General features: G+C 42.2%; 2 protein-coding genes across 3 annotated transcripts in view; one reads left to right on the top strand and one right to left on the bottom strand.

The window, feature by feature from the left end:
- INVS (inversin) overlaps positions 1 to 5,418 on the top strand; it is a 99,107-nt gene extending 93,689 nt beyond the window's left edge. The window contains exons 15-17 of the mRNA XM_061994963.1: positions 629 to 861; positions 1,719 to 1,799; positions 4,538 to 5,418. Coding sequence (XP_061850947.1) covers positions 629 to 861; positions 1,719 to 1,799; positions 4,538 to 4,653 — 430 coding nt within the window. The 3' untranslated portion in view covers positions 4,654 to 5,418. The remainder of the gene's footprint in view (positions 1 to 628; positions 862 to 1,718; positions 1,800 to 4,537) is intronic.
- Positions 5,419 to 5,691: 273 nt separating this feature from the next.
- TEX10 (testis expressed 10) overlaps positions 5,692 to 27,129 on the bottom strand; it is a 55,229-nt gene continuing 33,791 nt past the window's right edge. The window contains exons 11-16 of one of the 2 annotated variants that reach the window (XM_061995485.1): positions 24,162 to 24,250; positions 22,878 to 23,011; positions 10,519 to 10,599; positions 8,210 to 8,391; positions 7,035 to 7,245; positions 5,692 to 5,930 (exon numbers count right to left, since the gene is read on the bottom strand). In XM_061995485.1, the coding sequence (XP_061851469.1) occupies positions 5,817 to 5,930; positions 7,035 to 7,245; positions 8,210 to 8,391; positions 10,519 to 10,599; positions 22,878 to 23,011; positions 24,162 to 24,250 (811 nt within the window). In that variant the 3' untranslated portion in view covers positions 5,692 to 5,816. The remainder of the gene's footprint in view (positions 5,931 to 7,034; positions 7,246 to 8,209; positions 8,392 to 10,518; positions 10,600 to 22,877; positions 23,012 to 24,161; positions 24,251 to 27,129) is intronic. The other variant, XM_061995486.1, reaches the window with a different exon arrangement.

Here is a 27,129-nt window from a genome sequence, read left to right as displayed (position 1 = left end):
GCCACTTTGATCGGGGCCATGCCTGTGTCTAAGATCTAAGTAGCCATGGCAAGGTTGGGTCAGGAGAAGGAAAGGGAAAGAAAGCAAGAACAGATTGCTGAAAACAAGGTGAGGGGAGCATCTTCAGAGGGGGGATAGCAAGCAGCTCAGTTTTCTGTAAAATGCAGTTGAACCGGTAAGAGGTAGATTTGGCTGGTTTCTTGCACTGACAGACTGAGAATACAAAGTGGTAAGGCACACCAGAAAATGTGGTGTTGCTAAGCTGGGAATGTAGTGAAAATGAGAAAACAGTATTGATTATACTGTTACATCACAAATACTTAGAGGATATGCCTTCTCCAGATTTTCCATACATTATAAAGCAGTTGATGAGCTGATGTTGCAGTACTTTAACCTGTAAATGCCAGATCTTTATTAGCTGTGTGAAGTAACCGACGCGTCCAGAATTGAACCCGGCTCCTACTTTTTCTCCTGAGCAAACATTTCACATCCAAATGACTTAGCACATCAGTGGGAGTTCTGTTTTCCCAGTTACTCATGTAATCCACCATGTGAACTGATGCGTGGAAAGCACTGAAGTTAAAACAGGTCACCTAAAACAAGTGCTCTTCTCTTTTCTGCTCTCTAGTTACCAGCTAAGACAGGAGTTGTTTCAGCTTCTTAGTGCTAAGCGGCAGTGCAAAGAAGATGAAGACAAATGGAGACAAGAGACAGCTGCCTTCTTCATTCGGGTTGCTTGGAAGAAACAGCTGAACCATAGCCCTCTGAAGTCAGTCCCTTCGTGTAAAAATCTGAAATCTGTAAACAAAACCAGCTCAGCCACAAAGACCAGCAAGCAGGCCATCCTTGAGCAGATCTACGGTAATTTTCACTGTATTTTATATAGCAACGCTTTTATAACTATTTTCCCTGTGTTTTGGATTCTTCTCTACACTTCCTACCTAATTGCTAGGGACTCTAGCTATTTATAAAAAGTGGATTGAACCTCAGATGTTCTGGGTAATTGTATTTGTTTCAGGTTGAAAAAAGCACAAACCTCTGTGATTTCCAATGACTGCTGCCAAAGGTCTTTGTATCACCAGGCAGCCTCATTCCAGCACAGGTCTGGAGCAACCAAATAATTCTGTTGTCAGATCTGTGTGCAAAGAGAACAGAGCAGTTAAACTGTATCAATAGCTGTAGCAAGGCACAGTGGTGCTCTGGCTCAGAGGTTAATGTTTTTAACCATTGTTTTTTAAATGTTTCCATTTGAAGCACATGGTCTTGTGCCATGTTAATAACTTTCCTGTTTATAAATGGTTGGTCTTCACTGGAACAGTGAGATCATCTCTTCTGGTAACCCAGTGTTGCTTTGCCCCATGCCTGGATGTGCGTGGTGCAAAGGATGCACCTTTGAAGGGTGGAAGGAAAGCATCGCTTTAAAACCTCGAGTTCCTTTACAGTGTGTATCACTGATGGGGAAGGGATGTGCTAACTCTGTGTACCTTACCTGGTGATAACTCTAGTTTAGATAGCCAAAAAAGATAACATAACAAAATAGATGGAATAGTTTTATTTTCCTTCTCTTTTGTAGCAACTGCAAGGCGTATTTTAACTTTAGTTCAAGTTCAAGTTGGGGTGGTCACAATGTTCTGTCATATAGAATGTCTCATGAGCTTTTTGACCATAAGCAAGAGTAATGTGAATAAACACAGAGCCCTTCATATTGTCTTTTAAAGGACGTTCTCAGGAAGGCAAAGTCTATCAGCCATCAAGGGCTTCTTCTAAGCTGAAACTTCCTGATGTGCAGCTGGTCTCAGGTAGGACACACACATTTTAAGAATACTTGGACATCTCTGTACATTTGCGATTGGTTTCATCTTTGAAACAAAAAAATCTGCTCAAGAACTGGGATCTCACTCTGAAACACGGAGCTACTCCCAGACAGCTCTGACTAACTGCGCACTCTGTCACTACTTTTGGACTTTTATCCTTACATTGAATCTTTTATATGAAAACCTATTTTCATTGGGCTGTTACTAGGGAAGACCTTGATGTAATGGACTTGCACAGTGATTGTACAGATAACATTCACCTGCGGTTAAAATAAGGCTTACAGATGCTCATGCTTTGGTTTGGCAGCACACATATTTACTGGTCCTAGAGAGGAAAGCAGATTTCTGCACATGCCAAGAACTTACAGCCCCAATTATTAGGAGTTCATGATTCGGTGCGTAGACGAAAACTTGAAGATCCAAAGTTACTCATCTGATCTCTGCCTTTCCTTCTAAAATGGCACAATGGAGTTCCTGCGCTGTGCACAGAGCCTCAGTGATTTCCTAGATTTCTACTTGTTGTAAGTTCTAAGGCTCTGAGAAAATGGTGCATTTATTTGCTACCAACTCACACTTAGAAGCTGTGTGGTCACTACAAGATCTTGTTTGGGCAAGCCTTAGTTCTGATGGCAAATTCAGTTCTAGGCTGGAATGGGTGTTGGGGCAGTAGGGTCGGCACAGTTGGAACTGCCAAACCAGGCAGGCAGATGGTGAAGGTATTGGCAAAGCCACTAAAGGCTGGAACGTTTATGCACATGGCATTATGGGACAGCTAGCTTCATTTCTAAGCTAGAATACACAGGCTTCTCTGCTATTACTCAGTGCTATTTTAAAGACTTTTTTAAGTGTGTGGTGTACTTACTCTGGGATGGGAGCTACAGCCACGGCAGCCTTTGGCTCTGCAAAGACTCAGCGCCTGACGGGAGGCTTGGCCTCCACAGCTGTACTGAGTGTGGCGATGGGGCAGGGCTGTGCCCTGCCAGGCAGCAGCAACGCTTCAGGGAGATGCCAGCAAGAGGGGGGCACTTGCAAAGGAAGGAAAAATACGTTTTCCAACTAGTTTAAGCAGCCTCTGAAGTCAAAAGGCAATCTGACAGTAGGCCTGTCCTTGAGTTTGTCAGCACTGTAGGTGAGTTCTGCCTTGTGTTGTAAGAGACAGAGGCCTTTTTCATCCACTGTTTTATAAAGGCCTGACCAGACAGGTGTTTGATTGCCACCTCTTCATGCAGACAGTAATCTAAATTTTAAAAGAGCTTTAGCAAATAATGCTGCTTCTTTGTGTTTAACTTTTCTGGACAACAGATCTCCCTGTCTCCTGAAAGAAAAAGGCTTTCTTTGGAGGTTTGCTTGTCCTTTGCTTTCATAACTTGGTGACGAAGAGGATAGTGATAGGAACTCTGCCCAGTTCCTTTAGAACACTACCTACTTTTATTCCCCTAACAGGAGCTCAGGGAACTTTAGCCCTTACTTAAAGACAATAACATGTTTTTCATCTGCCTGCCTTTGTGCATGACAACATTACGTTTGTTGGAAAAGTTCAGAGCTGTCAGTGGCTAATGCCAGATACTCTCGTTCTGACGTAGGTGCCTGGAGTAGGTCAGAATGGACTGTTCAGTTTGATTCTTCTCTTGCAGAAAGTACACCTGGAAAGGTGAAGACTGGCTGTCATGTTCATATAGGTAGTGGAAAAAGCATGCAGTGACAAATCTGTAACAGGAGATAGACTGACACCAAACTCGGTTAACTCATTGGCATAAGCAGACCAGACACTTTGGAGTGGGTACAGGCAGAAGGGATTGAAAGGAAATGTACAAATCTAATGGGGGACAGAGGGTGTCAGGTAGAAAAAAGAGCGTGCACAGGCCTGTGCAGACCGCGGGTAGGTGCTTCTAAATATTCTGGCAAATAGGGTCTTGGTGATTGATTGTTATGATTGAAACAATTTGGAACCTGAAAGCTGATCCACGTTTGTTTTAGTAAATAGATGGTTTAAGTTAATTCAATACACACAGCCTTTGAAGAGCCTCTCTGCAGCAGCAGGTCAGAAAGATGAGAAGCCCTTTTTTTTTTGTTTCACTGTGGACACTGAAGTGTGTTTATAAAGTTGTGAAGGAGGCAGTTTTGCAATTCTTGGCATTAGAAAGAAAAACAGCCTTAAGATGTGCTGGGTTCTCCTCAATGAAACGTTCAGATTTGCATTTGGGATGGCCCTGGCTAGACTGGGATAAAGCACTGATACATTTGCATCCATTCCCTACAAAACTGGGAAAGGAAAACGCAGATATTGTTTGCAGCACGTTAAATAAAACCATATAATGAGTCCAGCTCTTCAGCCAGACCGCCAACTGAAAAGAATGGTCAGCTGACAATCAGTTTTCCTTTCTAATTACAGCGAGAGTACTCTGCATTAGCTCCAGACTAGTTTTCCCGACCTTTGAGAGATGACCCAGTACTTAACGTTGCCAAGTATCGCTCACCAGGAGCTGCTGCTGCTGCTCAGCAGCACAGCACAGCTCAAACGAAGCCCCATTAGCAGAGGCTGCATTAAAACGTGGAGCATTTGTTCCATGTCAGCTGTAGCATGTACCACAGGACCCAAACTCAATGTGCCGTTAGTCAAGGGGGAGATGTCAAGAAAACAAGGTGTAGCCTGGTTCATTGACATCTCCAACACAGCGTAGATGAAACTTTTTAACCACTCAAATCATTCTCTTCTTTTACAGTAAACAACCTACAGTGTGTTAATTTGCTGGAGAACATGGGCAAATCAAAGCAATTTTCCTACAACATGAGAGCAACCACTGCTGCAAAATCAAAAAATACCAGACTCAAGGACTAAGCAAAACCGAATGTTTGGGATTTAAAGAGCACGTTCTGGTACAACTGTTCTCTTTTATCATGTCCAAGTCACCTACAACATAGAACTCAAATACATTTTCAATTTTGCATTATCTCAGCATTACAGCTCAAGCAGACTTCTAAGGAGCTGGACTCACTTTATTTTGTGTACTAAGGAGTTTTTAAATGCAACTGTTAATTTATTTACTGACAGGATGAAATCTGAATTGCATCTTTAAACAGAAAATGAAGTGCCAAGCCCAGCATTACAGTGGAGTTGCAGGGGCTCGCAAAGTTTTCTGTTCATTCATTAAAAGTAGGAATTCTGAATGTGTTCGAACACCGTTTCAAAGGAAGCGGAAACTCTCTCAAGAGGTAATGGTTTGAGAGACCTATTTCAAAGTCTAACCAGGAAGGAAAGCACAGCCTTCCTGCTCCACTTCTGTACCAAAGAAACAAATGTTGCTGAGCTAGCTGTGGATTTGGAAGGAAAATTAGGAATGTTAAGAAAAATAACTCAGTAAATAAATTGCTTTCCACAGCCTGTGGAAACTTTTAGAGGTACGTTTCTAGCTTTTGAGATTATCACCATTTTGTTCTCTATTAATTGCTATTTTTATACCTGCACTGAAAGAGTGTCTACAGAAAGCAAAAAACGATGGGACCCATTCCGGAAGCACACTCGCTCTTGTACGAGCTGCGGAGCTGCCCGTGTACAGTATCACTCTGCACTAAGTATTTAAAAATATGAACTCAGCAAAAATAAAAGCTGCTACTCTGGTTGCAAAGTGTAGTGTTTCCTATTTTTTCTTCTAGTTGGTATTACATCATTATGAATTTAACTAATATGATGCTTCAAAATTATTACTAGATAATATTAGTTAATTATTAGTTAATATATTAAGTCTGTTTCTTTGCACGCACTTCAGCTCCAAGGAGACTGGATTTTTTTTAACACCTTTCATCAAGGTCACCACATCTTCAAAACGCACTTCCAGCAATGTCTCCTTGCTTGAAAGCAAAGGCAAAGCAAGCGGTGTGCAGTTCTTTGTAAAATTTTTATTCTGTTTCACTTACAAAAAAAATTGACAAGCTTTGTTCCAACATCTTCCATTCAAAACTAAATAGAAGTAAATGCTTTACAATAAATGCCATTCGACCTCTTTAATACACTGTGTTGATAGGGCCTGGGCCCTGGGGATGAGAGGCAAGGTAGATGTTGAAACAGTAATGGAGGTCTGTTAGCCACTGCTCTTGAACTTCACCACTCTTCAGCATCTAGAAAGAAGGGGGGGAAAAAAAAAAGGTCAAACTCATTGTCACTCACAGCACTTGCAAAGCTTCACTTTGTTTTCAGTTACCCAGGTGAGCTGCTCAAGGCAGGGGATGGCCCTTGCTCCCCTGCCTGCAGTGACATTGTTCCTCTCTTTCCTGCATTCCAACACTGAAAGAATGAAGCGATACTGCTCAGTGTTACACTGACATGTGTGAGTTACAGCAGGTGCAATTGCCTTACTCTTAATTATAGCGGCTTGCTTACTTCCAATTCTGCAATTTATAGGCAATTACAATGCAAATGAGCGTGGTTCCAGTAGAGCAGGAGAGCTCAAAACCTCAGTCTGCAGGAGAACTGCTACTAACAGCAGCATCGCCCACAGGCCCATAATTCACCCTCCTCAGCATCCAGAAAAAAACCCAAAACAACCAGCACAACGCCCCCACAGTGGGATATCACAGACACACCGAAGGAAACCAGCCGCTTGTCTCGGAGAGCCCTTGCCTGGTGCCCTCTCAAAGCTGCCTTCGCCACCACTGCCGTGACACTTTCTGGTGACAGACCCTTCAGGAGTGGAGCAGCTAACGGGCCTGTGGGGCTCAGTCAGATCCATGTGCCACAAACTCTCTGCACCCAAAACTTTGTGCAAAGGCAGTTTCAGATGTTTTTTTTCCTGATGAGAGAAGCCACTGTAAAGCTTCTCTCCGAGAGCACTGGAACACAGAGGTGTGAATAGAAGCTTTGGGGCTTGCAACATTTGAAAGAGAATGTATTTTGCGTTGCACATAACTTTAAGAGAGCTTGTCTGATTTAGTACCATCTTCACACACCTCCATACCCCAGCTCCAATGGCCAGAAAGAAGTAGTTTCTTATTGTGGGACAGCTGTCCTTTGGGCAGGCTGTTTTGTTGTCCCAGGCCCCAGACTGGGTGCAAGCTCAACTTCTAAAGCACCTCATCTGTGCAGTGGCCACAGCAGCTCGGACAGGCAGCCGCCTGGGCTTCCAAGACAAACAGAAGACAATCGTAACTTGTGTTTTGCTAAGCATCCATTTGCAATAATTTTAAACCCTTGTAAGCTGTGGAAGAGAAGGAGAAGTTTCATACCATGATGTCCTTGATAATCTGTTGCACCAAAAATTCATTTGTGATCATATGGCTCCTGAGCTGACCGTGCTGCATTAGTAAGCGAAGCAACTGAGCAACAATGGGCAGCTCTTCCCGACAGATCCTGCTCACTTGCAGGCTTTGCAGCATCAGCCTCAGTAACCGTGGCAGGAGTGCTAATGCAGAAATGCACGATCCCCACAGCATGTCCCTGTGAAGAACAGAGAACAAAAGCTGAAATGATGGGAGGATGCGGATTTCAGGCGCGCTTGCTTCCGTTGACTCGCTGTGCCGCTCTGAACTCAGTCATGCAACTGCCCCCACCACATTTAATGCCAAAGCAGAAAATCTGTACCAGAAAATGCTAAACTTGAAGATACTGTATAATTATGAAAAAAATTAAGGTCCTGCCCTGGAGCTACAGATATTGCTGAAGCTCTTACACAGTGTAATTTCTGCTTAGTGTAGCTGGGAAGAGGTTTTTGTTTCAGTCATCATTCAGGTACACCTGAGTCTTTATTTAAGACTTGTAAGACGACAAACAACGCCATCAGCTTTTTGTGATCTGCAAGTCACTAAATACAGTAAGCGAAGGAGGACTCTGGCTTTAAAAACACATCTTACATTTTAAGTAAGCTTTGAACAACTTTCCTGTATATGGAACAGTTAAAATCTGAAGTTTAAACTGTTGGAAGACATTTCTGTTATATAAGTAAATAACCGTTTAAATCTGGTATCTCTAGATTTTGTTGTTTTAAATCAAATGGATTTGTAGTGTGTAAAACGATGCCTGCAAAGTTCTGTTAAAGCTGAAATATCAAGTCAGTTAAGAGTACAAGCTTATAAAGCCAAATCCTCTGCATGTTGCTTTTCAATGTATTTAATGAAACTAAAGGCTAAAGCTACAGATTAAGGTATAAATACCCCCCTTTCAGAAGTCAGAACCATCCTGACTTCTAACTCGAACAATTCACGATGAAACCTTCTTCATTTATTGCCTTAAACAACTCCAGCTAACTTTGCAGATGTTTTCCTTAAATCCAAGTACTGTTTTGAATAAGCAAAAGGCAGCAAAACAAATTGGGGGATGTGGGCGAGGGGTGTCTTTTACATCTCTGTAATAGCTGTGGGTGTAAAGGCAGGGACAATTAACATGGTACAAAAAGCAGCATTACCTTTTCTGCATATGTTCCGCATCCTCTTTGTCCAAAGTGAGCAGAAAGTACAGGAGACTGTAACAGCAAGAGGCTAAGAACTTGTGCAGGGTTTCGCTGAGGATGCAAGCCTGATCCAGGAGCTTATTTATGGCACACAGAACAGAGCCCGCCGTGCTGTCAGGTATCACAACCAATCCAACCTGCAGTCAAACAAAAAGCACCAAACCCAGGTTCATCACTTCATACAGTTTTTGTGCTGGTCTACAAACGTGTCTAGAGCCAAACGACTCCCACTGGTACCCTGGCAGCTGTGATTTTGTTTCTGTTCAAAGTCTACACCAAGCTGCTCCAATTTTTCAAATCCCCATTTTGCTGACCAACTGCCATCCACACCCACAGAAGGTTAAACCACCATCTTCATTCCATCTCCTCCAAATAAACGCTCATCTCAAATGTATTTTTAAAGGGAAAAAAAAACCCCTCAAAAATACTGCTCTGGGCCTCGCTTGGTAAGATGGTACCAGCACAAACAGAGCAGGTCTGCCCTTTTAAGCATGTATCAGGGGATGGAGCAGCTCTTTCATGTCTTGAAACAGCAGTGAGCAGCCACTGAGGTAGAAGGAAACTCGAATTTACTCTCCAGAAAGAAAAGCTTCCGCTGGATCACCATCAGGGTGCGTGTCCCCAGCCATGTCCCTGCCCCAGAGGGACGGAAGCACCGTGAGCTGGGTTCAGTTAAAGCTACTGAAACACGAGGTGGGCCCAGAGCTGGGCGATGCTCTTCTGGTGTTAAAACGAGAACATCAACTTGAGTAAGGGTTTTACAGGCATGATAAATAATTTAGAAACAAATCTTTTTTGGGTAGTTGCAGTGAAGGAAAGAGCAGTTTCCATTTTGAAGGGCTGCTGAGTAACTATCCGAGGTTTTTGTCATGCAGAGCTATAAAAAAAGAAGTCCATGCATCAGAAATGTGGCCCCACTTACTTTACAAAAAACTAAGAAGTTTTAGAGTAGCCTGATTTGCTCTCCTGCAAGTACATGGTTTTTGGCTGAAAGAGGCGTTTGGTTCACTCAGCAAGGTCAGCTGATTCTTTTAGAAACATTTAGAAAAAGATTGGTAAAACACGAGCTGTAGAAGCCTGGAATGCGTTTCGTCGGTGTGACTCTGCTCACAAGAGGGGAAAGAGCAGCCATGGGTTCAAACTTAAATACTCCCAGCCCATGACCCCAGGTGCATTTTGAGGCCACAGGCACAGATTCATGTCCCAAGCTGCCCTTGCACCAGGCAGCTACAGAGGCAGAAGGGTGCTGCTCCTGTCTAGCAGAGGATGTACTGCAACTGTCACTGAGCCCCTGCTGAATGCTGCAGGATGCTGAGGCACCAAGTGAAGAAAACTAGTAATCATGTTCCTGAGCAACCACAAGCAGGAGAGGACAGCGAGCCGGGCAGGTGTCTGCATGTAACAAAGCACCCTGAAAGAGCAAATCAGCCAATGCTGCTGATACAGTGTGCCAGTCAGCCAGTCTGGAAGGTGATGTGAACACAGACGTTTCAGTTTACACAAATCCAGTAGATAAGACTGCTCAAGTAAGTTCCTATATGGGATGGTGCCTACACGGTGCCTTTCTTCACTGTTAGGTGCAGTCCTCCTGCTAGAGACCTTGGGCAGCAGTCTCAGCTACAAAGCTCCACACAACTGCTTGCTCTCGAAGACACGGTGCAGTAGAACATGTAAGCTGCTTTAGAAGTTGTGATCTGAGTGACCACTCACCCCTCAAAGTCCAGGTAAGGCCCAAGGTAAGCCACTCCCCATGGAAGCCTTGCTCTAGTCATTTTCAGCAGGGCTTGACCAAGGGAGCCGTGGGTACGTGTGGAGATCACAGCACCACCTCGCCAGATGAACAGACAGGTCCCCTCTCCCAGCAGGCGGCATCACAGGGAACTGCAGACTCTGTCCCTCACTATTCTGTCACACAGCTTCAGCCCTGCCAGCCCCCGCCCCATCCTCAGCTCTGGGAGTGTTCAGGATAAGGATAAGCAGCTGCTAGTTGCTCTTTTAAAAAGCAAACCGAGCCAAAGCAAGACACCCTTTGATCTGCAGCTGGAAAACAAACTGAACTATGCACAAAGCACAGCAAAAACATCCACGTGAGTTGGGGCACTCACAGTTACTAGACATTCTTTAAAACTCTACTATTATTGTTTAGAACTGTTGCAAATGCTGAGATGATACACAAAGCATGTGGAATAAGTGGATTTGAGGGTAATGAGACTGTTACAAAATTTATCACAAGACCTTAACCTTTAAGACAAAATGGTACTCACCAGATATTTACAGATGCCAGTCTGGAGAATGTCGAAGCACTGACTTTGGGAAGGTATAGTGGACAAGCTGTGACAGATCATCTGTTGTAATAAAACAAAGTTACATTTAAGTACCCTAAAGGCAACCAGCAATCCTTCTGTGCTGTCACACTTGGCTGACTGACCCAAATACAAAGTACCAACATAGCAACTTCCTCTCAAAATACTGAATCTTTACCATACACAAAAGTACCACTGTCAACATAAACGGTTCACTGTTTAATGAGGTAACAGCTTACATCACTAGTTTTTTGGTAGTGGCCTTCTTCATTTTACCTATGTGACAGAAGGCAAAAAATACTCCTACAGCACCACACTGAGCCTCGACATGCCACAGAGATGGGGAATTTCAGAACAGAACTTGACAAACAACTTTCTCTAGCATGAAACGGAGAAATCACAGTGAAACAGAACAGGAAAATAATACAACAAAGTGTGAAAGAGTCATTTCCAACTTATTTTTCCTCTGCACTGCCAACACATCATGTTCCAAGATGACACAAAATATAATACTACAAAGGGAAATCTTGTTTTATGAACTGCCAGAAACTTCTTGGTGCTCAGGCAGGCCAATCAGGCACTAGCAAAACATATTTGCTGCTCAGAGACAGAATGGACAGAGGTATCATATGAAAAGACAAAAAAACTTAGCCCAAGTCTCCACGAAATGCTATATGGCTGCTGGATAGGATCAAGAAACCAGAGCTCTAGTACATCTTCTAAGTTAGCTGTGTTCCAGTCTTTGGCAGACAGCTTTCTCTGTTTCTCTTTTCCTTCCTATCTATACCAGAAATTTGCAAACTAGCTGGAGAATTTGGCTGACCTCTCTCTGTTTCCATTTGCTGCTGATCCCCCCCACTGTCAGCTGAACCCTCCAGAAGGCAAAGCGCATGGCACGAGTGCGTTATGAGAACATTTGCCATCGTGACATCCTGCTAAGGACAGGGAGGATGGAAGAACCAATACATGAGGAATGAAATCCTGTGTTTGTGCTGAAGGGAATCGGAAAGAGAACAGCAAGATCAAATGTTTGAGGGAAAAAATTAACTCCCTGAGTTTCACAAATGACTAAGCAAATCCCGTTCCTCTGAGGTGCTTTTCTGACCAAAGAGCTAAAGAAAACTTTCACAGAATGATCTGACGAAGAATCGAATTCTGTGATAGATTAAAGAGGTATCAGATTCCACATATTGGGGCAAGTCAACATATCTAAACATGAGATCATGTCAAAACAGAAATCCTCACCCATGTTATGTCAAAAATAACAGTCCACAACATTTCCAGCTGAAGAGAGACTCTAAGGAAAGGAAAGGTTAGGAACAGAACTGTCAGCTCATGTCCTGTGGTACGAAAACCCAATCCTAAGTGATATGGATGGTTTGATCAGACATGGCCAAGCAGTATCCTCTATGGTGACAGCGAAGTGTGCTCAGCTTTTTTCAAAAGGACACGCTACAGGTGCTTTTTAGCTCTGCGTAAGGCAAATCCAGGAGATCCTTACCCATCTGCTTGACAGAACATACCATCAGGCTGTTGGGACTTTGCTCGTGTTCATCGCTATGACAGGGGTAACTGTGAAGAATTTTGACTAGTAGAGCTATTTAAAAGGCAATTTTATAGATGTTCTTGCACTGAATATCCTTATTTTTTATACTATACATTTTACAATGAAACAGTATTATTTAAACTGTGCACTCTATCCTAGATCTGGTGGAGTGCTTCTGTACACTGCAACTTGAAAGGGATAAAATATTAAGTACTCTGAAATATTCCAAAGAAACACACTGAAGACATCTGCTTTTTGCCGTGTCAGAGAGTAAAGTCAAGCTGAGACAGACATTACTACTGGGGACTGTCATGTCAAAGAAACTCTGATGCCAATGTGACCTAGCATTTTAACAAGTAACACACAAAAGGTAAGGCTACATCTCTGAAACCTGTCGGCTGACAGCTCGTGGTTGAGAGCCCCTGCCAAGACAGGAGGAGTGGACCAACCAACAGGAAAGATCACATGGGTTTGATGAGTAACAGATACAGAGAAGAGTCAGGGAAACAGAAGTGGTGGGTCGTGCTTGAAGACTAGTGAAAACTTCTGCACGCAGCTAGTTTCAAACAGTTGGAAACGAGTAGGAAATTCTGTGCATAACAACTGACCACAAGGTGGTTGTGACACCACCACGGAACGGGCAAACATCACTTTAGGACAGAAAAATAAAGATGCTCACAACAGACTGGATGAGACAGTACTGATCATCCGTTCAGCACCACTCCGTAAGACTTTTTTACTATTAGACTATTTCTGGCATACTGTACAAAACAGGAGTCACTCACTTTCACAAAATGTAAATTCAAACTGAACAGGCATAGATAAAATGCACAGAGAAGAGAGATCCTGTCCTGCAGGCGTCAACCTGCCGAGGTTGCCAAAACTATAGCCGACAAGAGGGACTGGTGTCACCTACAGATATGACAAAGAGGGGAAAACCACCCCCAAACTGAACCAAACAGCCACAGCAACGCTCAGAGATGGCTGGGAATGCACATAAGATTGAAACTACGAGGACTGTGAGAGGGGAAACACAGGAGACATTTGTTGCATGTAGGACAGAGCTCAGGAAGTTTACATGAACACATGACACTAGATACCTGCAAGTGGCCAAGAAATTAAAGACCTTCCTTGAAGAGTCTTTAATTTCTTAAAGGGTCCACCAGGCCCACTCAGCAAACTAAGCTTATATCATCAATAAAAGCATCATTAACATTTCACCCTTAGGACTGCATTCCTAGGACAGGCTCACCTGCCCTCTGAGGTCCTCCCCAAGACAACAAGTTGCAGGAGCATTTTGTAACAGGTATAATTCACCGACACTCAGACTCTTCCAGAATTTTCAAGGCAAACGGGCATTCTACCACTGAGGAGCAACATACTTGCTTGTAAGGGTCGTGGTAAAGTGTACTGGCAAGTTGGTTTTCCAGCCTTTTAGATCGTTCTGACCCTGAAAGTAGAACCACCCTTCCCTACATCCAGTTCTGTTTTGCTACGTTTAAGTGGGAGTGGCGATCCTTTTCAACTCCATGAATTAAATCCTGCTTGAAAAGGCTTTAATAACAAATGTCTGTTAGAAAAAGCGAAACTGAAACGTTATTAGACACAGAAATGAAACGCAAAGAAAATGTAATTACCACATGAAAATTAGTATTTTTCCTGACCATTTATTTTCCTGAGGCAAGGGTTTGCATGATGTTTAATTTCCATAATAAAATGTCACAGCTGATTCGTTATTTTACATTTGATTAGCATTCAGCACAGTTTTGGCGCGTTCACAGATCGGTTTTGGACCAAAGCCAGAGTAGTTGTGGTTCGGAGCGTTACTGAAGCGACTGGACAGAGAACGAGCATTTCTGACCATGGCACAGGGTTGTCATTTTTTTAGACAAGTATTCTGTAATAGTCTTGGGGTAGGAACAGAGGTTTTGATTTTCTTCTTGATTGAATGTCCATTTGAATAAATTAAGGCAAAGAAAAGTGTTCTCTTAAATACAGGGATTATCTGTTTGCACTATGCAGCAAATCCTACAGGCTTCGTAATCCACTGGCAGGTTTTCAAACCAAACCTTGTTGATCAGACAAGCCCAACCACCCACCAAACTCATCAGCCACGCAACTACAACAGCGAGTTCCCTACTAGTGCTTCAAGGAAGGCAGCCCAGGCAGCCCTGGTGTTTTTGGAGAATCCCAACACCATGGAGCATTTTATTCTACTCTTCAACGGGATGAGTTAACAGTATTTTTGCTGCTGATAGCCAATTCACATGACCATTAATCCAATCAGAACATAGCTCTAATGTATAGTCAGAGGGATCTATGGCTTTAATATTGCTTATCTGTAAGATGCCTCAATTCCACTAAGCAGGATTGGGATGACCTGAAGGAGCCCACTTTTAGCCTGAGCCCTCACGGCAACAGGAACAGACCATGAAGCGAGAGACATGTTTTGTTCGCTATTTAACTATTCCCGCTCCATATATCACTCAGTATTTCCCATAAAGTGTCAGAATCCTGTCTCAAAAAGCCTCAAGAGAAACATGAGTAACTCTGCAGGGAAAATCTGCACGTTATTTCAAGCTTAATCATGCCACAAAGCACTCTTTCAAAGAAAAATACTCACCTTCCTCCGAAGACACACATAAGCATGAGCACAGAGAAGAACCAAGCAAGCGGAAAAGATAATAGATTAAATATTTTAGCAATCCACTCTGTGCAGTCATACCGAGGACAGTTCAGACTCCAAAGAGAAAGGATTTTTATTACAAAAGAAGACTGGCACACACCAGACACTACATCCTAATGTGAACTTCAAAATGTATTTTTCGATTCACATTGACATCCATCCGCCTCAAACACGAGTACCTAGAATGTAAGAGGCTGTTCTGCAGTCAATTCCCAAGCCCTGGTGAAATCACTGTCTGGAGTGGGACTCTATGCAGTGTAACATGTTACTGCAGAGCGTAGGAAACGAGAAGTTTTCAGGTGATGGGGCAGGCAATGAAGCTTGTTGTCTGAAGCTTGGCCAGCCTCCCCCGAAGCACCCCGTACAGTGTACTCCCTTGACAGGTGCTGCTTCTCCTTCTGAAATAAATTGATTTGACAGGGCAATATTAACAGTGCCCCAAGTTGATGAGAAAGCTGCGTGCAACAAGAGATCTTTGTTCATCTGCCCTGGCTAAGCTCACGGTGGCAGATGTGAAAGGTGTTCCTGATTGAATGACTCCAGAAAAAGAAGAAAAAACATAACACAAAAAGCTACAAATTAACCCCCCTACACAGGCACAACAAAACAAAACCTAGGTTAAAAAAAGAAAAAGCTGAAAAGGAGGAACGGAATCTGTAGAAGAATGTTACACAAGCAGACAACAGAGTAAAAGCCCTGCTATGGGGCTATCTTAACATTCAAGGTAGCAAAACAGGAATAAAAGAAGCTTGTTTAAGAATTACAAAGGCTTAAAAACACGTATTGTGTCTTGCATCTTGCTAAAAGTATATGCTTCCAACGACTCAGAAGGATTATGTGCCCCAGTTCACGTGCAATGGCTGGCTCAGAAACTGCAGCACACAAACTCACCTTTGCATCTGTTGCACTGCGGTGACTGTCTGTCTGCAGGCTCCTCAGCTGTGGCACGCAGCCTCATGTTAAACTGAGAGTCAACTAAACCAAATGAAGCTATCTTTACTTGCCACTAGACAGCGATACATGTGTGGCAACCATCACTGCTCACCTCCTGGGCAACAATTTGATGACATGCTTAAATCTGGGTACCAGCAAGATTTGGTGTCAGGAGGTAGAGAGCTATGGGCTGGTTACAATTCTACTGCCTCACTAAGCAACAGGCATTTCTGAAACTATTGGTTCTTCTTTCAGCAAAACCAGGTTTTATGCTCAACGGCTGATGTGCTGCCCAGAAGTAGACAAAGCCACACCTGAAATACAGCACAGGTCTGGTTCTTCTCTCAAGAGCCATCTTAGTAACAAGATTCAAAGAAAGGTAGTACACCACAAATTAGCCTTGCTGCCCAAGAAACTTTTGCTTCCTCCTCTTGCAGTCACAGTAAGCCTTTCTTTCACAGCTCTGTGGCTTGCACACAGCTGTAACACATCACCACGGCCAACTCTTCCTCCTTGGGCATGCCTCCTTGTCAGACCACACACTGGAAACTTGAAGGAACATTTGATGTGCAAGTCTTCAAATTCACCTGCCTGCCCCTTCCCCAGACAACAGGACTTGAAAACACAGAAAACCATACACTTGGGAAGTTAGTTTTTGTCCCGCAAAGCCTGTCTTTTTGAGGAAATTTAGTTGAGGTATCCAAAGCCAGGATGTGAATGTATAGCATAATGCACAGCAATCGTGGAGATGTTAATTCACATCAGTCACATGCAGTAACGTGTGAGCTCATAGCTCTAAGACCTTGCAAGATACACTGGAAGTACCACGACGCAGGTACAACAGAGCACTGGCCTGAAGATTAAGTTACGCTTTCTGGGGAGTTCGTGTTTTGGTTTTATTGGGGGGTTTTTTGGTTCATTTTGGAGGGGGGTTTAGTATGATTTTTTCATTGGCTTCGTGGATTTTTTAAATTTTATATCTTCAGTGCTGGAAGAAACCTTTTAAAAAGAGATTTATTCACTTCAGGAGGCATTACATTCATTTATATAGTTTCACTTTGGCATTTGCATTACTTTTCAAGAAAAAAACCACATTAAACTTGGCTATTACACAGCTTTACAAAACACTAATGGGGTTATACAGGGGGTTTTTATCCTCCTTAAAGAGGGTAAAAATTTAGTGTATTTTTAGTTCAGAAGGGGTACTATTTACCCTCAGCTGCTTTTTCTCCTCAGAGTAACTCTAACCTGGAAATCTCAATAAAGATGACTAGTTGAAATCTTACAGAAACTTCAACTCAAAATCTACATTTAAAAATGTCGTGGCTTTTTCTGAAGTGTTAATCTGCCTGAAGTTAAGCTACAGCTTTGCAACAGCACCTTTCACTTCAAGACAAACATCCTTGCAGGACTTTTAATTTACATGCACTGATTTGCTGCCTTTCTTGATTTGTCATAATTTTTCAAAACTCATCAGTGCAGATGCAGCCTTCCCAACTGTTTTACTTACTAGACTTGTCTGGGTTTGACACACTTTGGTTTATTACATTACCTGCGTCCCAAGGTTTCTGAATCCAAGACAGCTTTTAAAAGCAGCTGACCTTCCCCGGTGTTTGCTCTTAAACTTTTATTTCTTCAAGTCAGCTATGGGCTCAATATAACTCTAGAGTCTCGACCTCGAGCAGAACCTTCAAACTGTTATTTGCTTTCCCCCTCCAAAACGTTCAAAGGTCACAAACACCAAATATTACAACAGGAATTATCATGTATACACGGTTACCTTGTTAAACTGCTCATTTCTGCTGGCGCTATTTCATCCGATCCTGGCCCAGCAATTCAATTACAGAGGACTGAACAGTATTACCCACAAACACTATAGGCACAGTTAAAATGAGCGAAGACTGAAGCCTCTTCCCTAAGGCTGCAACCATTTATTCTGGAGCCCCATCTATTTCAGCTACAGGGGCATGATTTTAAATAATTGGCTTTAATAAGACAGAAGTCATTTTAAGTTGAAGTTGCTCCAGAAAAGGAACCCAGGTTTCTACATTTAACAGATGTTTCAGATGAAACATGAAGAGAAACCTTTATAGCTATGCAAACCAGCATTTACAGGGACAATTCTCTTAAGCATCACTCCTGGAGCTAAAATCACCATTACCTAAAAGCCTCCTCAAAAAATAACATGGCTTCAGATTTCCACTATACCAATTACTGCTCTCGAGACAAGAAAAAAAAGTTACCAATGGCATCCACCTCAAAACAGGTTTTACTATAAACCACTTAAAAACACTCATTCCTATCAGAAGGGCAATTGTTTGGCCTTTTCACCAACTATGGTTAGCCACATGCTACCACTCCAAAAGCCAACCTGCCATTTGAAAATGCTTTCTCTTTTCCTTCCCACAACTTGCTGTTCCTCCACAGACAACACCACCTCCTCTGGCACGCATACGTGATACGTTAATTTCCCTCTTACAGGTTATTGCCATTAGGAACACAGAGCACTCGCTGTGCAGTACAGAGCCAGCGCCAGGATGCTGGGACTGCCTTCCTCTGCATAAAAAACAAGTCCAGCAGCAAGCGCTAAAGCCAACAAGCAGTGGCCTGGGGCCCTCCATCCCCTGCCCTTCCCCTCTCCTCAGCACTGTTAACTGCAGGTGCTCCTGCCTCGCACTTCCCAGCGCCTCATGGGCCCAGCGACAGCAGGCTGCCTGGCTGCTGCCAAGCAGGATGCAGAAACAGAGCTACCAACTGCCTTTTGCTGGTTGACTGGCTTGAGAATTGGGCAGAGAGGAACCTCATGAGATTCAACAAGGACACATGCAGAGTTCTGCATCTGGGAAGGAACAACCGCATGCACCAGTACAGGCAGAGAGTTCTGAATGATTGTGGCCAGCAGGTCAAGGGAGGTTCTGCTCCCCCTCTGCTCTGCCCTGGTGAGGCCTCATCTGGAGTCCTGTGTCCAGTTCTGGGCTCCTCAGCTCAAGAGGGACAGGGAATTTCTGGAGACAGTGCAGCGCAGGGCCACCAAGATGATCAGGGGAATGGAACATCTTTCATACGAGGAAAGGCTGCGGGAACTGGGGCTGTTTAGTCTGGAGGAGACTGAGGGGGGATCTCATTAATATTTACAAATATCTAAATGGTGGCTATCAGGAGGTTGCGACATCCCTTTTTTCTGTAGGAGCTAACAACAGGACAAGGGGTAATGGGATGAAGCTGGAACACAAAAAGTTCCACTTAAATACAAGAAAAAACTATTTCACTATGAGGGTGAGGGAGCCCTGGCACAGGCTGCCCAGAGGGGTTGTGGAGTCTCCTTCCTTGGAGGTCTTCAAGACCCACCTGGACATGTTCCTATGTGACCTGATCTAGGTGAACCTGCTTCTGCAGGGGAGTTGGACTAGATGATCTCTAAAGGTCCCTTCCAACCCCTACCATTCTGTGATTCGGTTTCTTCTCTTCCAGCTGTTTACTTTCGTAAAACTTATAGGCAACCAGTATTTGCAACTTTATTCTTTTAGCAGAGAGCCAAAGCCTAGCCAGTGGTTCAGATAAAACTAGTGGTGGAAGAGAAGAAAGCTGGATGGACTAATAATACGAACCTGATCACTAGTTATCATTTATTCATAGGAAACCAGGCTGTCAAATCCTAATTCCATCAGTTCCTTATTTATTTCCATCCACCATATTTTTCTGTCATGAGGAAACTCTGAATGACAACTACGCAATGGGATCTCTTTGAAACGAAGAATTCCTGACACAAAGCAGAGGCCTGAATGCTGCCTGCTCTGCAGCCACTGGAGGGCTGTTCTCACTTACTAGGTATTCTAAATTACTACAAATATTTTGCTTAACATTACAGCATCACCATAAACTTCCTTACCCAGCAAGGGAAAGCATGAAAGATTCGGCATTCAGAAGCTGTGCTGCTCCACTCAGTTCCACCAGAAGCATGACTAATTCAGGCTGGGTTTTATTATTTCCTGTAGCCCTTCTTCATGAAAATAAAATAATTTTCTCTCCCAGCTGAAAATAATTTTATTCCAAAATTGTGTCACATCATAAACTACATCCACTTGGAAGCAAACAGTTTCCATCCCCACTCTCCTCAAACTCAATGCACACAGAGCCATCATATCTCACTGTCTTTCAAGACATCCTACAAATTTTGGCAAATCTTAAACTGAAAGATTTTTCCCAAGGCAGGACCCTGCCATCATTTCTCATCAGGTATCTACACACATTGATAAGATTCACCCCGAGCCTTCTCCTGTCCAGACTAAACAGTCCCAGCTTTCTGTACCTTTTCTGATATGAAAGATGCTCCAGTATGTCCACATTTCTCTGGTACTAGGGAGCCCAAAACTGGACACAATACTTCAGATGTGACCACAGTGGTGCTGAGTGGAGAAAAAGGAGCACTCTCTCAACCTGCTGGCAGCACTCCTCACACAGCCCAGGCTGCTGTTTGGCGCTTTTTTTTTTGCCACAAAGGTGCATTGCCTGCTCATGGGCAGCTTATTGTCCACCAGGACCTAAAGGCTCTTTCTCTGCTGAGTTGCTTTCCCACTGGTCAGCCTCCAGCATTTACTAGTGCCTGAGGTTACTCCTCCTCACGTGTAGGAAACTGCATTTTCCTTTACTGAACTACATGAGTTTCCTCTCTGTTAAGCTCTCCAGCCTGTCCATTTTCTTCTAAACAGCAGCACAACCATCTCACCTATCACCCAATCCTCCCAGTTTTGTACCATCTACAAATGGATTTTTGATGCATTGGGGTTTTTTTCCCTATTCTCTCTTTCATAACTTAGTCGCCAGAAAAGCCCTCAGGTTACCACAACAGCAGTGCAGTGCTCCACAGGATGGCAAATCACCTTTCATTACTAACTAAGGATATATCCAACTCTCTGCTCAATCACTGCCATCCACTTCTGAGAGCCTCAGGGAGCACTTTGCATCTTTCCCAATAGAAAGTACTTGAAAAAAAGCAAGTCTCAAGTTTCTGAAAATATTGACTGACTCTGATGGCACCAGACTCACCAAAAATATTATAGAATCATACAGTGGTAGGGGTTGGAAGGGACCCTTAGAGATCATCTAGTCCAACTCCTTTTTATGGTAAAAGAAAATGTTAAAAAAAAAGTAAAACCAAATTGCAACCATGAACCAAAGACACAAACAAGTGATCTACAAACAAACAACTTCACTGTCCTTACATAAAAATTGTCCTATTGAGTAGCTTCTCAACCAACTTAAGATTTGTGGAAGAGAAGCAAAAAGAGAACGATGACTCAAGAGGTGGCATGTTCAGAAACAGGTATAAGTATATATATAAATCCTTCAGATACTGTAGATAATGCTAAAATCTCACTGGTTCCTTCACAGAGTTCTGTACAGTTCTGTACAGGACATGAAGAGAAAGCATTCTAGTCTTTCACAGAATCATTTCAGTTGGAATCTTTAAGATGATTGAGTTCAGCTGCTAACCTAACACTGCCAAGCCCATCACTAAACCAGGTCCCTCAGCACTTCACCTACACAGCTTTTCAATATCTCTAGTGATGGTGAGTCAGTCACCTCCCTTGGCAGCCTGTTCCAATGCTCTCAAGTGAAGAAGTTTTTCTTAACATCCAATCTAAACCTCCCCTGCAGCAACCTGAGGCAATTTCCTCTTGCTCTGTCATTTTTAACTTCAGAGAAAAAACCGATCCATCCCCTTCACCACAACCTTTTTTCAGGTACTTGTAGAGAGTGATCAAGTTTCTCTTGAGCCTCCTCTTCTCCAGACTAAACAGGCCCAGTTTCCCCAGCTGCTCCTCATCAGACTTGTGCTCCAGACCCTTCACCAGCTTTGTTGCCCACCTCTGGACACATTCCAGCACCTCAAAGTCCTTCTTGTATTGAGGGTCTGAACTGACCACAGGACTCGAGGAGAGGCCTCACCAGCACTGAGTACAGGGGGACAATCACTTCCCTGGTCTTGCTGGCCACGCTACTTCTGATACAAGCCAGGATGCCACTGGTCTTTTTGGCCACCTGGGTAGGCTGCGGGTTAGTCAAGTGGGACCTGTTTCATAAGGCCATGCTGACTGGGTCTGAACCCTTCAGTACCATCAGAGAAAGGAGTTTTGGTGAGAAAATGCTTCATTAGCGCCCAGAAGAAACAAAGTAAAACAAATTGTCAAGTTTAGCTGTTCCATGGGCCAACTAGCTGAAGGCATGACATCTAAAGATGTGTGTCCGTCACAGTACTTAACAACAACTTTGCTTAAAATACTATACAGAAGAGCACACACTCAATATACACCTCAGACTGTTATTAGTTTCAGTAGATTATCACTTTTGTTTTCTAATTCATAATGTTTAAATGTATTATACTGCTTTCTTGAACCAAAGAGATTGCCACAAAAACCCAGAATCAATCATAAAACTGAAAACTTTAGTTACACTCTTTCTGTAATCACAACAGAGCTTTCATAAATACTATCAAACTGGCAGGTCATTAAAACAAGATTTCACACCTTAAAGTGGTTTCTGGTGAGCTAGGCAATAAAAAAAGTTGAGCCAGAATGAAGACTAATGCACCTGTTCTGAATAAAATCTAGTAGCTCAGATCCCTTTAGAACCAACAATGCAATTAAGTTTCAGCTCTTACAATCTTACAAGCCGTAATCTAATTCACAGACAAGTTTCTAATCCCTATAAATTGTTATTAAATAGGCATAAAAAGTTATTCTAAATAACCACCAATGCCAACTTAATATTGCTTCTAAGTTAAAAATCTCATTTAATGCAACTACTTTTTAGTTAAGAGTAGAATTTACTCTCAAAAAAAACTCTTAATAATTAGTACTTTTACAATTAATTTATGGTCTTAATCTCATTAGTTCTTAAGAATTTTCCACCAAGGCTTCTGCTCATTTTCTCCACGAATTCTGTTTTACATGCTACATGTCTGAACATTCACTTTTCACAGCAGTTTCCTTCAAAATGTTATCTGATGGCTGTAGAAAAATGTTGGCTGACAGCTATTATATTTTTCATTCTTTTTTCAACTCAACTCACAACAAGATTTAAGCATCTGTGGAAAAGGATGGAGAGCACTCAGAGTTTGCACACTGTCATTTAGAATTAGTGTTGATGTATTACCTCTGTCACAGCCCAGTGGTGTAAAAACTGGTCCAGATCAGTTAGGTAAAGACGGACAGGTGAAAGCTGTGTCTGGCTAATGTGTGGTTTTCCTCTAATGCCCTGGAGACTAGTCAACTCCTCTCTTGAAAACCCTAGAGAAAAAGAAGCAGCACAACAGTATCACAAAACAAGCCAAGTACTGTTCTGTTTCAACAGCATCATCAACAAAACCTGCCTTTTAAATTACTTCTGCATAACACTTTTTTGTTAAAAGCTCTTGCTTGGTACTTTAAGTGTATCAAAATACAAATGCTGACTTCTGAAAGAAAGAAATATTTGAAAAATCAATGGTGTACCCATTTTAAGTATAATGTGGTACTAAAATAAAGCTGTAAGAAGCCAATGTTATGCTGCTATTTTCAACATACACATATTAAAAAGATAACTTTTAAAACCAGTATATACTAGGTATAATGCAAGACATTTCACCATGTGTTCACAGCTCAACAGCCTTCTAACATAACCTCAGGGTTAAAAAAAAAATAATCATTTGGCTAATTATTTCTAGACAGGCATTAGATGTTTTACAAAAACAGTGATTTTGGGTTTGCTTTCATTTCTTAGTTAACAGTACAGTGCTCTCTTCACCATCTTAGGAAAAAAGATAACTTTTGAAAGTACGTATTTGAACATTATGAACGACTGAGGTGATAAATAAAAAACACTTTCTTTTTACCACAGGAGAAGTTACTGGAAGATACTTCTCAGTAATACTATGCCATTTGGCCACTGTAATTTTCCAAAGTTACATCACCACAGAATATAACTATTTTTACATCTTAGTAAGAACATCGTAGCGCAAGTAATTCTGCTCACACGCTGACCTTGGGCAGCTCACTTCAACATACTTTGATTACTTTATTCTGATGGAATGTTTTTAATAGCGTAAGCACGTTTACAGGAAATCCCAGAGGCACTCATTTATACTGCTACAAGCCAATAAAAGGCATTTACTTAAATCTAGAAAAAAAAAGTCTTGTTTATATCATATGCCAAATTTAGATTTGTGTCATATTTTCCAAACTATGCAAATATCCAGTCCAAATGCTAAAGTGTATAAAAAAAGGGTGCCAAAAATCAGATCAAGAAGAAAAAAGAGTGTCTCACATCAAAAAGATCTAACAAGGTTAGAATTACTTTCAGGAAGTACTTACTAAATCATTTATTCTAAATTAAATCTAGTAATTGACAATCAAAACAGATTTCATTTTAACTTCGAATTATGACATTCACATGGATTACCTATAAGGGTTGAAAACAAGAAGCTGAAATAGTCCACATCACTCATTGAATTATCCTGCACTTGGCACTTCCAGCCTGCAAAGGATGATCTACACAAAACCAATAGCAGATAGTTTATTAAAAAAAACATATAATTATGAATTCACAACCTACCTGCACAATATAATCAATTAGCATGACTAAATTGGTAATTTTAGCATTCCTATTTCTAACTGCTGTTGTCAGAATAGCATTTTAAACAGCTTCAAAACCAGAACTTGCTCTTTTCAAGACAAGTAACGTTGAACTTTGTACTCTTACACGGGCTTAGGTTGCTAAGTTGACAAAATTACTGAGATAGCAACTTTTCATAAATGCCAGTATAACCTTTAATAAAGTGAGGACAGTCAACACACAGTAAATTAAATTAGTTTTATTTCCCTTATTTGGTAAAAGTCACTATATCACAAAGGTGGGCTGTACTTTTCATTATACCCTCTGTTTTTAATATAGCTCTTTCCATGAACAGTGGATCCCATTATAAAGCAGCCTCGGCATCTACCTTACGGCAGCTAAAGCCATTAAACACAGAGCTAAATTAAAGACTTGCTTTGAGATTTAGAACACAAAAAGAAGCAACCCCATTATGAGAGCTGCCTGACACTTCCCTTTTTAGGGTAAGCTGTGGGAAGCAGAGCACCAGCCTACTTTGATTTCTCAAACTGGAAGCTGTTTGCACTTGTGGGAGCAGCTGGACACCAGTGAGCACCTGCAGGGCATCATCTCGTCCCTGTATCCCTGCAGACCCAGGAGCTGGGAACAAGCACGTGTCACTCGCTTCCCTCCAAAGGCTGCAGCTCAGACCTCCACCACATTATGCAAAATGTGTATTATTCAAATTACTTGTATGCTGCTCTTGGCACTTGCACTGCAGACGGTGGATCTCTGCCCTAAGAGAGTGCTGCATTCTGCTCTTACAATCTTGCAAAATTTCAGAGCTTCCAAATGCAATTTTCCTAGCCAACTATCTGCCTCAAATCACTTTTTTCCCCTAATTTCTCTCTGCTAGCAGCCAAAATGGCTTATCTCATGGGTAAAAAAATTCTGGAAAGCTTGTTTTTCAGAAATTTTTTACAGCTCCATGTTTTGGGAACAAAAATATCAAATTTGGAATACCTTTGTGCCAGGCATATACATTTTGCCACCCCAAGAAAATGCATCCACAGTATTTCAGCATTCACAAAAGTGACAGTTAGAATAGGCACATGTCTGGAGCTACTCAAAAAAGGAAGGGGAAATGGAAAGGAATTTCAGAATTTATTTAAATTAAAAAACCCCCTAGGATTTAATCAGACTACCACATAGGATAATTAATTCTAAGGGAAGGAAAAAAAAATCCAAACCACAGCTAGGTGACAGAGAACAGACAGGCTTTATGAAATAAAGCCCCCACTTCACATGGCATCTTTAATGGTAAATCCTTATTTCCAGCCACATTTCAGGTGACCTAGCAACTCTGGGGAGCAGGCAGCTTTTTGTGGTCCCTTGTAATTCCTAGGCAGCCTTCAGACCTCCTGCTACTTTGTTTTCTTCACCCACAATGTCTCAATCCCTTTCCATTCATGTCACTTGGCTGCCCACACTGAGCTGTCCTGGGGCAAAGCCCTTGGCTGTGGCCAGAGAAGGGAGAATTTCATCCTTCTTTCCAAGGAGGTCCCAATCTGATTCATTACGGCATCAAAGAGATTTCACACCTAGTCGACTAAATTAGCAAGACAACTTGCAACCTGTTTCCCCAGAGATTCTACATAAGGTGACTATTCACACAAGAATCAGATCCATATACTGGAAGAAAGAACGAAGTCCGTGTCCTGTTCAGCACAGGGGAAGAAGCTGCCTGAACCCACCGCACAGGGACCATGTGTCACACTTGAGGTCACTCATAAGCATTGGTGAGCGTGAAGAAAGATTCAGGAGAATTGAGGACTTACTGGACACAGAAATTCAAACTGTGATGCAATCAGTGAGCAAAATGGTGGGAGTACAAAATGCTGGAAGAGACACATCAAATGATAAGCTGCAACAGGAATTGGGGAAATGTGAAAATAAAAATTCTTGGTCAGAAAGACAGAAAACATGGAAAGAACTTGTGAGAAGCCCAAATTCAGGGCGCAGGGACTTGCATGACAGAGCTAGTCAGAATCTGGTTTAAAACAATCAAATATAAAAACATGTTTCCACGCAACAGCTAGTAGGTGTGTCAGATTCCTCATAGTACAGGTGGATGCAAGAATTTTACATGAAATCCACAAGAATCTGAACAAAACCAAGATTCACTACAGGCTAGCAAACATATAAAAAACTGTAGTAAACTTAAGAGATGACTGGACATGAAAATTAATCTAGAGTTTATTGCTAAATGTATGGAAATCTTCCAAACTCTTCAGCACTTTTGTTTGAACACTTACATTTGCTTATCTGCACATTCAAAAAAACAGGACAAGCACTCTGAGCAACCTAACAGCATGCCAAGCTAAGTGCTGCTGATGCAGACATAAGAGGGAGCAGAGAGACTGTGTGCTGTTCTGCCCCAGGAAAAACAACACACAAACTCTCTGCAGAGCTATTAAATGGGTTTAAGTCACCTACAAGCAGAACTACACTCAGATGCACACATACAAATTCAAGATCCCCAAATGAATTTGCAGTTTAAAAAAGGGAAAGCTATGACATACACGAAAGAAGGCTCAATGTTAAAAGAGCATTAAGGTAAATTTAGAAAGTGATGGAGAAAGTTGCCTATAATCTGCAGCTTGGCTTCCTTGTGCATGTGCCTTAAGAGTATGATAATATTATTTGTCATAAAGATTTATCCCTTGTTCAAGTCATGGATGAATGGATCAATCTGGATTATGCAATGAGGGATAACATAGCCTGACCTGTTCCTGCCTTCTTTATTGCGTCATCTGTAAGGTGCATGGCATATGAG

Source organism: Colius striatus, chromosome 4 (genome assembly GCF_028858725.1).
Source record: "Colius striatus isolate bColStr4 chromosome 4, bColStr4.1.hap1, whole genome shotgun sequence".
Taxonomy (NCBI): Eukaryota; Metazoa; Chordata; class Aves; order Coliiformes; family Coliidae; genus Colius; species Colius striatus.
This window is presented reverse-complemented; position numbering and strand designations above follow the sequence as displayed.